The following is a 14,554-nucleotide window of genomic DNA, read 5'->3' as shown; positions in this document are numbered from 1 at the left end:
AGATTAAAAAAGAATCATATTGGTGTAGATTAGACAGAGCATATGAATTCTCTTTGTTGGATGATAGTGGAGGTTAGATAGAGAAAAATATATTTCCAGGTAGAAAAAACCTTACATATAGGACCGCCTCCGTGGACTAGTGGTGGAGCGTCCGGTCGGAGAGCGGAAGGTACGGGGTTCGATCCCTAGCCGCGTCATACCAAAATACGTTAAAAGATGGTAATTTTTGTAACCCTGCCTGGCGCTCGGCATTAAGGGCTATAACAAGGACTGGTCGGCTCGGAGTCAGTATAGACCGGACTAGTGTATGCACGCACGCGCGCACACACACACGCGCGCGCACACACACACACACACACACACACACACACACACACACATGCACACATGTGTGCATATATATGTGCGATGTTAACCCTGTTCCACCTCACCCTCACCCTCATATCTAGTGACATACCCAAGTCACGTTACATGTCAGGGTGATCCGCGTATACATCATTTCACAAGCCACACAGCAGCTTTAGCACAATCATTAATATTAAATCCATGTACTAACTGTCTTTTATGTAGTAGTTTTGAATATTAAAATGATCATACGATTTTCCCTCAGTGCATGGTGGCATTCCTGAATAATTATATCGTAATGAACACATAGGCTATAAACTAGGCTATTTGAAGGCATTTAGAAGTGAAGGAATAAGGCAAAGAATATATGGATGTAAACGTTGTGTTCCTCATAACAGAGAAGTTGACATCCAAATATTCTCTTCCTTACGCTATTTGTAACGCTATCCTTATTGCTATTCCAAACCGAGTAAGGGTATATATGACCACAATAGGGCCATGATGGTTGTTTGTGACTGAGGTGAGCCGAGTGATGCCGGATTTGTACGAGATATTCCGAATGAGAATTATTAAAGGGCAGGTAACTCTCAATTCCTGTCGCGCAACATGGTGTTGCATGAGGTTCAAGCAAACATAAGGTAAATGTGACACAGATTACGTAAGAGGTCATTAGCCTTGTTGCTATGGTTGTGATCGGTTTGGATAATTGAGTGGTGCACTTTGCCATGCCGACACATAGGAGTTATTCTGTAGGCAGGGTTCAGAACGGTGCATTTTCATTCACCGCTTCTCATGAAAAAGAGTCTGGAAATTATTTTCACGTTTGGAAGATAAACAGAAGAATGTCCTGTCAATACTAAAATCTTGTAAGCGTCCTAATACCATTTTCTCTTGGAAAGTTTTCAATTAGGGCTCCCTCAGTTAGTGCTAGCTGGCCGGGAGTTGAGTTAAACTGAGACTAACCACTGCTTGGATGGCACGATATATTCTGTGTGATAACTATGCGAACTCGGCCTTCCTATAGAATACAGTACCACAAACTGATCAAACACGTCACAATACCCTATGACGTAATTTGTGGTATTTAGTTGCAAGTCACACCGGCGAAACAATGCCCTGTTACGTCAGGGGTCATCGAGTGTGCAAAAGCTCCCTCCAGTGACTTTTGTAAGAATCCGCTACGAGGATTCATACAGTTTGCACATCAGTTTTTCGATTCATACCACAATGAACCGAAAAAAATACACAGTCAATCCTTAATCGGCTCATTCCTCAGCACTCGGTATCCTGTAGATTACGGAATGGGACGAGTGTGCAAAATGTCATCGGGATCATTCATAAGTGTCAGTAGACTAAAGTCACGAGACACCATGCCTACCCGTAACCTTCGTAAGTGTCCGTCGCCTATTCAACCCTTTTCATTCAGTTCCGTAACATCGTAGGCATGACTGGGTAAATGTGCACTTAGTTTCACAGTGTGGACGTAGCTCAGTCAGTTAGCTGTCAGGCTAACAATCCAAAGTCGCAAGTTCGCGTTCGACTGATTCTCACAAAAACTGCTTACTTGTCTTTGAGACATGTGACCTACGGCAGAGACCGTCCTACGGGAAGTTGTGGTACTGTATTCTGAAGGTGCCCCACAAACAGTGCAGTGGTGGGAATTAATCAAGGTAATAAATATGTACAACATCATTCCATGGTATGGGAATCTCGTTTGATCATGTTCACATCCTATGTTACAGCCAAGAGCTGGCCAAGTTGTCTAAGGCACCCCAGTTCGCTGTGCAGAGTTGCGTCTTTTGGACATGCCAGAAACTTAAGATAATGGGTTCGAATCCAGCTTCACCCAGATTATGTTTGTAGGTTTGTCAGCACCATACTCGTGCTCGGGGGTTTCACCAAAGTGGTAAACGTCTAAGACCTTCACTTTGGGCTTCCCTCCCACATCAAGCTGACATGCCATGATATAACTGGAATACTGTTAAAAGCGATGTTAAACCCCCAACTCGCTCACTCAAATCTGTGTGTGGAAGTTGTTAATTTGTTTGTTGTTTAATGACGCAATCAGCAATATTCAAGCTATATGACCGCGGTCTGTAAATAATCAAGTCTGGACCAGACAATCCAGTGATTGACATCATGAGCATCAATCCACGCAATTGGGATACGATGATGTGCATCAACCAAGTCAATGCACCTGACCATCCGATCCCATTAGTCGCCCCTTACAACAAGCATAGTGGCCATTTAGGGCAAGCATGGGTTGCTGAAGACCTATTCTACTCCAGATCTTCACGGGTCGCGTGGAAGTCGCATATTCTAGGTTTACAAAAGGGTAAGAATTGCGGGATCAGGTGATCAGGCTGGCAGACTTGATTGAAGCATGTACTGCGATAGCTGGAATATTGATGAATGCAGTGTTCACAAGTTCAGAAGCTGATACAATACATTGACATTTGTAATATTACTACTAATAATTATTGTAATTGTACACAAGTTGTGTTATTATGCATTAACAAGATATGTGATGTGTATTAAGTTTGCACATCATCAGCTGGAGGTACAGCCTCCGTGTTCTAGTGGTAGAGCATCCGTCCGGAGAGCGGAAGGTCTGGGGTTTGATCACCGGCCGAAAGACATTAAAAGATGGTACTTGTTGATACCCTGTCTGGCTTTCGGCATTTAGGGGCTAAAACAAGGACTGGTCAGCTCAGAGCCAGTATACTGTGTCCGAGTGGAGTATTCATGTTAAGTCACTGGGATAGCGCTATAAAATTGGTATCAGTCCAGACTAGTACAAGCAGCCACACACACACACATGTGCATGCACGTCGCTATATAAGTACAATAATCTTGGACACCCATTTCACCGGACCTCACCTCATCAACTCTAGAAACTTATAATTTGATAATGTCTCATCTTTGATTTGTCTTGTATTTCAGAAGTTGAGATTCCCACAGCAACGTCATGTTTCGCTCTGTGCTTATCGGTCTTAGAAGACCCTTCACATGTGTAGTTCCGCTGATGAGGCTGCAGCCAACCTGTCAAGGTGAGAGGCTGGGAATGGTTTAGAGACCAACTACATTGGTCAAGTTGACATACCGTATTCGACGTAATAAGCGCCCTGCTCTAATAAGCGCCCACGGCGATATTTGATAATATATATTATTATATATATAAGTGAACAATCCCAATTAGCACCCCTTCCGATTGATCAATGTACACAAGACTTATATATTCGTGTATAATACGCACGCGTGTGTTATATGCACCCTTAATTATGGTCAGTAAAATTCTGGAAAAATATCTCTGTCGTATTTATATATGTCGAAATTTATCTTTCAACTCTGTTTTTTCCGTCAAAATAATATTCTAATAAGCGCCCCCTGTTTCTAATTTTATGAGCGCCCTGGGCGCTTATTACGTCGAATACGGTATCTCAGAAAAATGTTTTGCAAGATCTACTCAATAAAGCTGACCATCATAACAATTTTGTTAACAAAATCTGAAAATTGCCATAATGTTAATTCTCTACGGCCAAATACAAGTTAGTCACGATATAGCAGTGCCACAGGAGACAGTAGTGAGTGAGTGAGTGAGTATGGTTTTACACCACTTTTAGCAATATTCCAGCAATACCACGGTGGTGGGACACTAGAAATGGGCTTCACACATTGTACCCATGTCGGGAATCGACCCAGGGTCTTCGGCGTGACGAGGGAACGCTTTAACCACTAGGCTACCCAACCGCCCCCGACAGTATTGATATTAAGCAGTACCTTTGAAGTAGTTCTAGGACTGTTGTAACGCTAAGAATTCCTTACAACAGTCATAGCACTACAAATCTTTATAAATAATTGCATGTGCTTCTGTGACATTTGATTGGGTATTTAAGTAAATCTTTTTGAGTTTATGTTTCCATAAATATAAACCCAAAATAATTAGGCCAAGTGACTGACCACTGTTTCCTGATGTGCTTGTAATAGGGCGGAGGGAGGATAGATTGCGTCATTATGCTAAAGGATGTCACTGATTTCGTATTGTTGTCTATAGATGTTTGTGTCAACGAGTAAAGAAGCAGTCCCCAGGAACATATTCCTAATGAAGTTGCCTTGATGGGTGGTACTTGTTTGAGCGTCTGTGTACGCCAACAGCCTGGTGCATTGTTCATTATATCAATCACTTGTTTGTCTGGTACAGACTGATTATTTACGGGCTGATGTTTTACAGCTGGAAAACAGCTGAATGATGTGTAAAACAAAACTAAACCAATAAATGATTTTGCTAGGGGGACGTGATCAGGCAGCTGCCCTTCACACATCTCCACCTCTAACAGTTCTGGACAAAGACAACCGACATAAGAAGTTCTTGTTAGCCCAGAAATCTGACTCCCTTTCTGTTGATGAAAGCATTGAAGTGGAAGAGTTTCGGTGAGTTTATGGAACTGCCATGTTGAACATTCTGTTAAAATACCCTTTTTGTTTAATTTACCATTTTAAGAATTTTGGGACAAATTATTCTGTAATCAAAAGTATGATACCGTATTCAACGTAATAAGCGCCCCGCTCTAATAAGCCCACAGCAATATTTGCTAATATATTGACTAGTGAACAATTCCAATTAGCACCTCTTCTGATTCATCAATGTACAAATGACTTATTTATTCGCGTATAATACGCACTTGTGTGTTATATGCACCCTTAATTATTGGCAAATAAATTCTGGAAAAATATATCTGTTGTATATAAACATTTCAGGCTTACAACATAAACCACGAAATTTATCTTTCAACTCTGTTCTTTTTTTCACCAAAATAATATTCTAATAAGAGCCCCCTATTTCTAATTTTGAGAGCGCCCTGGGCGCTTATTACGTCGAATACGGTAGTAATATATGTTTCATATCGTTGTTTATCAAATTTGTGACCCGTGAAGGTCCGAGTTAGAATAGGTCTTCAGCAATCCATGATTGCCATAAAAGGTGACTATGCTTGTCGAAGGGGGCGACTAACAGGATCAGGCGGTCAGGCTCGCTGACCATCATGTCCCAATTACATGGATCGATGCTCATGATGTCAATCACAGACACAGACCGCCGTCATATAGCTGGAATATTGCTGAGTGCCGCATTAAACAACAAACAAACAAATATAACATTTGTACCACCAAATGTCCCTTGGAATTCAGAGGCAATATACATGGTATGGGACCAGTGTCTGATACTGAGGACTGACTGAAATGGAGATCAGTGGTCACAATGGATACTTAAAGTGAATAGTTCATGGAAGCGAGGGCCAACTCTCATGTGGTCACACCATGACTGATGATGGGATATTGCTAAGAGCAGTGTAAAAACTCAACTCACACAGTTTGTTGTCAACCCGCCAGGATATTACCATGACTACTGGAGTATGGGTAAAAGCGGAATTAAAGTCCACTCACTGACTTTGTTGTCCTCCTGTCAGCGTATTACAGGAATATTGCTAAATAAGGAAATAAACAACGAGTGGGCGTTGTTTATCATGCAGTAAAACACTGCAGGGATAATAAACCAGCCCTTCATGGTTTATTCTCCCTGCAGTGTTTTATTGCTGTGATAAACAGTGACCACAAGTTGTTATTTCTTATATGATATATCAACATTTTGTACAGGGCCTATAAGGATGTAAATAAAAAGTACAAGTTTTAAAAATATTTACTCGTATATTACTAATGCTGACACCCTGAATTAAATTTTTACCTCGGCGCTGTCGGACAAATCCATTTTATGAACAGGTGAGTTAATGTTGGTATTTTCCGCATATTCTCACAAGTCTCATGTGGACTATCTGTACCTTTTCTCCCAATACTGATTGTCACATCTCTCCTACTTTTGGATGTGATCAGTCAGCTGCTGTGTTTATCTGCATTGCCCAGCTAAATCTATGGGGAACAACTCACTAGACACTTCCCTCTCAACAATAACGTCGTTGTATGTGCAACGTCATCAAGTTGCGAGCACATGTTCGAATCTCCAGAAATGACGTCATGATAGAACAATGCTTTATCGTGAAATAAACCACACTTCATTCTTCATTGTTCTTTGCGATTTATCGTGTAGATATCTTATATAGCGGCTTAAAAGTCCACTCACTTACTTTGTTGGCCACCTGATAGGGCATGACTGGAATATTGCTAAAAGCAGTGTAAAAGTCAACTCATACGCTTTGTTGTCCACTTGCCATGTTAAAAGTGGCATAAAACTCCACTCACTCACTCACTCACTCACTCACTCCACCCATTGGAATATTGTCCACTCGCCATGTTATAACTGTAACATTGCTAAAAGTGGCATAAAACTCCATTCACTCACTCACTCACTTACTCACATTAGTCACTTTGTTTGCAAGCTGTTGTGTGATAGTTGGTACAGCAGTAGTGGTGTAAGATGTGATTGAACACCATACTTGCTCCACTGTATCAGCAGTGCTTCAGTGTGACATGTATGTCCGTCTGCTGCAGCCCCGGCACAGTGTATCCGACAATGGAGACTGCAGGGATGCTGGTTGACGGGGTCAGGTTCGACATGCTTCCCATCGTCCATGTCAAGGCCACACACAACAATACAATCGTCACACTTACCAATGGTGAAGGTAGGCCTATCTGGTGCAATGTTTTACAACAGTAACTAAATACTGGTGCTTAGTGAATAACTGACTATACACTATACAGGTATTGTAAGCAGTAATGCTGGTGCTTAGTGACTAACTGACTATACAGGTACTTATAAACAGTAGCTAAATACTGGTGTTTATTGACTAACTGACTATACAGGTACTTATAAACAGTAGCTAAATGCTGGTGCTTATTGACTAACTGACTATACGGGTACTTATACACAGTAGGCTAAATACTGGTGCTTATTGACTTACTGACTATACGGGTACTTATATTCAGTAGCTAAATACTGGTGCTTATTGACTAACTGACTATACGGGTACTTTTAAACAGTAGCTTATTACTGGTGCTTATTGACTTACTGACTATATGGGTACTTATATTCAGTAGCTAAATACTGGTGCTTATTGACTAACTGACTATACGGGTACTTATAAACAGTAACTAAATACTGGTGCTTATTGACTAACTGACTATACGGGTCCTTATAAACAGTAACTAAATACTGGTGCTTATTGACCAACTGACTATACGGGTACTTATAAACAGTAACTAAATACTGGTGCTTAGTGAATAACTGACTATACGGGTACTTATAAACAGTAACTAAATACTGGTGCTTATTGACCAACTGACTATACAAGTACTTATAAACAGTAACTAAATGCTGGTGCTTATTGACTAACTGACTATTCGGGTACTTATAAACAGTAACTAAATACTGGTGCTTAGTGAATAACTGACTATACGGGTACTTATAAACAGTAACTAAATACTGGTGCTTAGTGAATAACTGACTATACGGGTACTTATAAACAGTAACTAAATACTGGTGCTTATTGTCTAACTGACTATACGGGTACTTATAAACAGTAACTAAATGCTGGTGCTTATTGTCTAACTGACTATACGGGTACTTATAAACAGTAACTAAATACTGGTGCTTATTGACTAACTGACTAAACGGGTACTTATAAACAGTAGCTAAATACTGGTGTAACTAAATACTGGTGCTTATTGACTAACTGACTATACAGGTACTTATAAACAGTAGCTAAATACTGGTGCTTATTGACTAACTGACTATACAGGTACTTATAAACAGTAGCTAAATACTGATGCTTATTGAATAACTGACTATACGGGTACTTATAAACAGTAACTAAATAATGGTGCTTATTGACCAATTGACTATACAAGTACTTATAAACAGTAACTAAATGCTGGTGCTTATTGACTAACTGACTATTCGGGTACTTATAAACAGTAACTAAATACTGGTGCTTAGTGAATAACTGACTATACGGGTACTTATAAACAGTAACTAAATACTGGTGCTCATTGACTAACTGACTAAACGGGTACTTATAAACAGTAGCTAAATACTGGTGTAACTAAATACTGGTGCTTATTGACTAACTGACTATACAGGTACTTATAAACAGTAGCTAAATACTGGTGCTTATTGACTAACTGACTATACAGGTACTTATAAACAGTAGCTAAATACTGGTGCTTATTGACTAACTGACTATACGGGTACTTAAAAACAGTAACTAAATGCTGGTGCTTATTGACTAACTGACTATAAAAGTACTTATAAACAGTAGCTAAATACTGGTGCTTATTGACTTACTGACTATACAGGTACTTATAAACAGTAACTAAATACTGGTGCTTATTGACTTACTGACTACACAAGTACTTATTAACAGTAACTAAATACTGGTGCTTATTGACTAACTGACTATACGGGTCCTTATAAACAGTAACTAAATGCTGGTGCTTATTGACTAACTGACTATATGGGTACTTATAAACAGTAGGCTAAATACTGGTGCTTAGTGACTAACTGACTATACGGGTACTTATAAACAGTAACTAAATGCTGGTGCTTATTGTCTAACTGACTATACGGGTACTTATAAACAGTAACTAAATACTGATGCTTAGTGACTAACTGACTATATTGGTCCTTATAAACAGTAACTAAATGCTGGTGCTTAGTGACTAACTGACTATTCGGGTCCTTATAAACAGTAACTAAATGCTGGTGCTTATTGACTAACTGACTATACGGGTACTTATAAACAGTAACTAAATGCTGGTGCTTATTGACTAACTGACTATACGGGTACTTATAAACAGTAACTAAATACTGGTGCTTAGTGACTAACTGACTATACAGGTACTTATAAACAGTAACTAAATACTGGTGCTTATGACTAACTGACTATATGGGTCCTTATAAACAGTAACTAAATGCTGGTGCTTAGTGATTAACTGACTATACGGGTACTTATAAACAGTAACTAAATGCTGGTACTTATTGACTAACTATATGGGCACTATGAACATGATACAAGTACTGTGATCCAGCTATAAGAGGATTAGCTGTTGAGACATGTTCCCATGGTGACATGAAGTGACTGAAAGCGTTTTGGTTGGTCAACCTTTGTCATAGGATTTTTTTAGGTTGTTTTGTTTTGGGTTTTTTTTGGGGGGGGGACAACAAATGGGTTGCCAGATCTTGCCTTAAGCATATCAAGAAGGGGCTGAAGTGAAGGTTGCTCCCATCATGTGACTAGAAGTGTCTGTTTGGAGTTCATCAGAACTTGCAATAAGGATGAGGTGGGAGGGCAATGACTTGATTATTTGTTATTTCAATGGAATGACTGACAAGAAGTTGACATTAGCCAGTAAGAAGGCAGCTTTCTCGTGCCTTACAGCACATGTTTCAAAATGATGATTGATTTAATGAGATTGATAACAGTCAGGAATTATACTGCTGAAATACTGACAATATGTGGACATTAAGTCCCTTTTGTGCCTTTAATTGAATTTGCCAGCTAGGACTGAGGTGTTTGGCTGCTTGTGTTGCAGGGGCACCCATGGCCAGTGAAAGCGGGGTGAGTACTGGAGTAGGCAACAATATTCTTTATGAAAAAAAGTTAGTTTCAAGTAATCTGTAATTGGTTTTGAAGTTTTGAAGTCATGGTTATGTTGTAAAAATAGTGTGATGAGACATGATACAACATGTAGTACAAATTTCTTGTAGATGAGAGAAGTGTTTAAGTTGTGAATACTTAAAGCATTGTGGCTGATTGTTGTGTGTCTGTGTCGCAGGGCTCCGTGGGATTCCGGAACACCAGGAAGGGGACGAATGTCGCTGGACAGGCTGCTGCCCTGGCACTTGGACAGGTCAGTAGGAGATCAGTGCTCCCATTCTTTAAAACTGATTTAGGACAGTCGTAGCACATCTTCCCGAGGCAAGGGCGTTAACTGACTGTAAAAGTCCAGTTTCCACCCTTGCCTAACTAGGCTGGAATTTCAAGGCTCAATCGTAGCGCCACCTGTGGCTATTATGAGTTATGTCCCTTCTATGTCCTTCCTATTGACCAATCAGATTCCATCTCTCATGTCACCTGCACTTTTGCTTCAATCAAAATGGTGGTGCCCAGTCATGACGATCTGATCAATAATCAAGATAATCAAGATCTATTTTGTAATATAGGTCTTACCTCGCGAAGTGCATCAAATCACTTGATCACCTTGATTAAAAAAATGAAAAGATTTGCAAAATATCTGTTGACGCCCAGTTGGCGGTAAACATGCTTTGCAAACCCTGCAGTGGACTGAAATCTGCATGTTGAAATCCATGTTGTTTTGCGAAACCGGATGTCTAGTTCATCACGCTATTTTGATTGGACAATGCCTGCTAGTCCAACCAAAATGTAACTCCAGAATTCCAGCCTATTTCGGCAAGGGGGGAAACTGGACTTAACTCCCTTGCCTCGGGAAGATGGTCATAGCACTAAGATCACTTTGTGATGGCTTCTATAATGAACATTAAACTCAGACAGTAAGTCGGATAGTCCATGATAGCCAACCACTGAAAATGATACCTCTTTACCTTCCTGTTTTGTCATGTGAGGTTTACGGGAATAACAAAGCCAGCTTTAGACAGTTATGGCGAAATCAAATCTCCTCCCAGCTAGTAGTAAGCAAGGTTTTTCCCTGACACCAAATAATGGGTCCTGTATGTATACGATTTGACACAAAAATGTGTCTTTTTGAATTATTAAACTACTCAAAATAGTAGATTGCATATTACATTTAACTGACATTTCTGTTCTGGTGATAAATACACTCACATGTCACAGTGTCAGAGGTTAATTTTCTCTGACATTGAAGTCCTCATCTTAAATCTGATCAGTTTAAGGCTTCTGAGCATTTGCAACGATGAGACCCCCATTTTCACCCCTGGCACCCCCATGTTCATGCCTCAGAACCCCCAAAGTACTTGAGACTCTTCTGGTGTGGAAATAGACAGAGGCCTGTAAGTCCCTGGCTGGGTATACAGCTGTTGTTGATGTGTGGAACTAGAACACTATGTCTAATTGCAGAAAGGAGTGACCAAAGGAGTGACGAAGGTTCGTGTCAGCATCAAGGGCATTGGACCAGGCAGAATGGTGACTATTTAGTCTTATATAATAATCTCACATTAGATAGGGCTGTCAGCATTAGATGCTGTGGCTAGTAACACTCTGTAAAGGCTAGTAGTATGTAAACAGCATTGAACTCGTTATTGGTCAGTAACTAAAACCCCCAGAATAGGGGGTCTATATTTAAGTTACTGACCAATAATGAGTTCCAGTGGTAAACAGACACTCAATGACTGGTTCCTTCACACACACAGATATTTCATGTTCAGGGTTAATAATTTCTTGGTTTGTTTGTATGTATGTAAATCAAACACATGTGTAATTTTGTCATGCACATACATTGGGGCGGTCGGGAAGCCCAGTGGTTAAAGCGTTAGCTCGTCACGCTGAAGACCCGGGTTTGATTCCTGACATGGATACAATATGTAAAGCCCATTTCTGGTGTCCTCCACCGTGATATTGCTGGAATATAGCTAAAAGCGGCGTAAAACCATACTCACTCATTCACTCACTCATGCACATATAAGGTCAAGGTGAAGTTGACAATGAAAATGCTTCAATACACAATATATACTTGGATTCTTTTTAACTTAAAAACTTATTCTTGAGGGAGTTCATGGCAGTGATTGCAAGTTACATGTTTATAACTTTGTCATTAAGGTAGCTAGAGGCGTAAAACTTTCTGCTTTAAGTGTCTGTTCTCATGAGTACCAGAAATCCATGGTCATTGGTCTTGAATCCCACGATACATAGGTCACTATACGATTGTTTCGTGATTCACGTGATTGGAAACGTCTTGGCTGTAAATATTTCAGAGCATGATCAAAGGGAAAGGCTAGCTGTAGACACATGTTCATAATGGCTATTTTAAATAGTGAACTTGAAACCGTAATTACAACACATTTTGCAGTATTTGACTGACAAAAACACTTGGGGTCATTAAATGAGTAGTAAATAGTTTATTTTAGCAGGTGTATCGTCTTGTATCGATACAGTAAACAATGTATCATGTATCGTATTGTCTCATGAGTGAGTGAGTGATTGAGTATTGTTTTACGCCGCTTATAGCAATATTCCAGGGACACCAGAAATGGGCTTCACACATTGTAACCATGTCGGGAATCGAACCCGGGTGTTCGGCGTGTCAAGCGAACGCTTTAACCACTAGGCTACCCAACCGCCCCTATTGTCTCATGAAAACTCATGATGCACCGATGTGTCATTTCACCCCTGCTGCATGACTTCGGTCTTTCCTGCCTTATCAAGCTGACCCGCCAATATATGGCGTACTATTGAAAGCGGCGTTGAAGCCAACTCACTCCCTGACTTGAACTGTCTCCCTGTTCCAGCCTGCACTGAAAGGCCTCCAGATGGCAGGCCTCACCATTGTCTCCATCACAGACGCCACTCCACTGCCCTTCAATGGCAACCGACCTCGCAAGAAGAGACGCCTATAGTAGAGTGTGTGGTGTTGCCTTGTGCCATATGTGAATACCAAGTGGATGTCATGATACAGCTTGACCCTGGACCTGTACAGCCATTGTGACATGTTATTGTAGCGCTGCCTATTTAAGTATGCATGACATGAATATCAGCCTCTGAGCAGGTCCAGGTAAATCCCTGGATTTAGGTGTTCTGTTAGTTTGAACATTTACCCTCATATTTTGTTTCATGAAGAATATGTAAATCACAGTGTAGTAAGAGAGTTAGTGAGTATGGCTTTATGCCACTTTTAGCAATATTCCAGCAATGTCATGGCGGGTGACACCAAAAATGGGCTTCACACATTGTACCAATGTGGGGAATCGAACCTGAGTCTTTGGCATGACAAGCGAACGCTTTAACCACTAGGCCACCCAAACGCCCCATATGACAGTGTATTTCTGGGGGACCCATTTATTGAGCACTGAAAAAAAATTTTTTTAGCTCACCTGGCTAATCAAGTGGTTGACTAATTGGTCTAGAAGTTAGTCAGGAGAGCAGGGCTTTATGTGGTGATGTGGTATGTGTAATTTGTAGTGGGGCTCAACTTTATTTGTGATGTTTTAAAGTTCAACATTTATACTTTGACTCAGCCAGTTCTGTTCAAAATGTCATGAATTTGGTGCATGTCTTGTTAGTAGGGGGACTTAATACATGTTCTATTTTTTGGCAATATTTTAAATTTGAACTTAATTTGACCTTTCCTGGCACGGTAAGCACCGTCTCCTCAGAAACTACTGGACCACTGAAGCTGAAACAAGCTTGTTTCTGCCAGTGTTGACACTTGAATTTGTTCAAGTGGCTCTAATCCTCTTTTCTGTTTCACCACCACGTCTTTTTTTCTAAATGTTTTAGATTTTGACCTTGCTTTGTGCAAGGTCATGTTTTTGCAAATGGTGTATTTTACATCTTCTCCCACAAATTGCCAGACTGAGGGAGCTCAACCTTTGACACGTGTATCTCCTTATGCTAACCTGATATTGTGATCAGATCATTACATTTTAGAGTTGTTATTAATTTGTCAGAATTTATGCAGAAATATTTGAACTTTAATGACTGTCTTTGTTGACCCTTTAAACTGTTGACTGCATGTCCAGGTGAGCTTTGTGCAGTGTTGTGGCACTACTCATATTGTGGAGATATATGGATACTCTGGTGCTATATTTCTGCCTGGCTCTGTGTTTACAGGTAATGGGTCAGTGTGGGGCTGTGCATGTACCGTTATGCTATGTTGTCAATGGGTGCCCCAGTCAGTTCCCTGCATCTTCCCGAGGCAAGAGAGTTAACTGACTGTAAAAGTCTAGTTTCCACCCTTGCCGAACTAGGCTGGAATTACTGGGCTCGATCGTAGCGCCACCAGTGGCTATTACCAGTTATGTCCCTTCTAAGCCTCTCCTATGGACCAATCAAATTCCACCCCTCGTATCACATGCGTTTGCTTCACACAAAATGGTGGCGCCCAGTCAGGACGATCTGAGAGATAATCAAGATCTATATTGTGATAAAACGGGTCTTACATCCCGAAATGCATCAAATCATGTGAGCACCTTGATTAAAAGCATGAAAAGATTTGGAAACTATCTGCTGACAACGAGTTGACGGTGCACATGTTTTGCAAATCCTGC

At 40.5% G+C, this 14,554-nt stretch overlaps 1 protein-coding gene across 2 annotated transcripts; it reads left to right on the top strand.

Moving 5' to 3' along the window:
- Nucleotides 1-896: 896 nt before the first annotated feature.
- Nucleotides 897-14,315, top strand: LOC124147095 (30S ribosomal protein S11-like). Of its 2 annotated transcripts, none has more exons than XM_046517712.2 (8): nt 897-983; nt 3,289-3,395; nt 4,635-4,776; nt 6,847-6,977; nt 9,886-9,911; nt 10,129-10,203; nt 11,409-11,474; nt 12,797-14,315. In XM_046517712.2, exons 2-8 carry the CDS (start codon nt 3,314-3,316, stop codon nt 12,902-12,904), a joined length of 630 nt encoding a protein of 209 aa, XP_046373668.2. In that variant the 5' UTR covers nt 897-983; nt 3,289-3,313; the 3' UTR covers nt 12,905-14,315. The 2 variants fall into 2 exon arrangements, with proteins under 2 accessions (XP_046373668.2, XP_046373669.2); XM_046517713.2 differs by lacking the exon at nt 897-983 and adding an exon at nt 1,027-1,211.
- The last annotated feature ends 239 nt before the right edge of the window (nt 14,316-14,554 follow it).

Source organism: Haliotis rufescens, unplaced genomic scaffold (assembly GCF_023055435.1).
Source record: "Haliotis rufescens isolate VD_foot unplaced genomic scaffold, xgHalRufe1.0.p SCAF_1, whole genome shotgun sequence".
In the NCBI taxonomy this organism is placed as follows: Eukaryota; Metazoa; Mollusca; class Gastropoda; order Lepetellida; family Haliotidae; genus Haliotis; species Haliotis rufescens.
The sequence above is the reverse complement of the archived record's forward strand: the minus strand, read 5'-3'. Positions and strand labels throughout refer to the sequence as shown.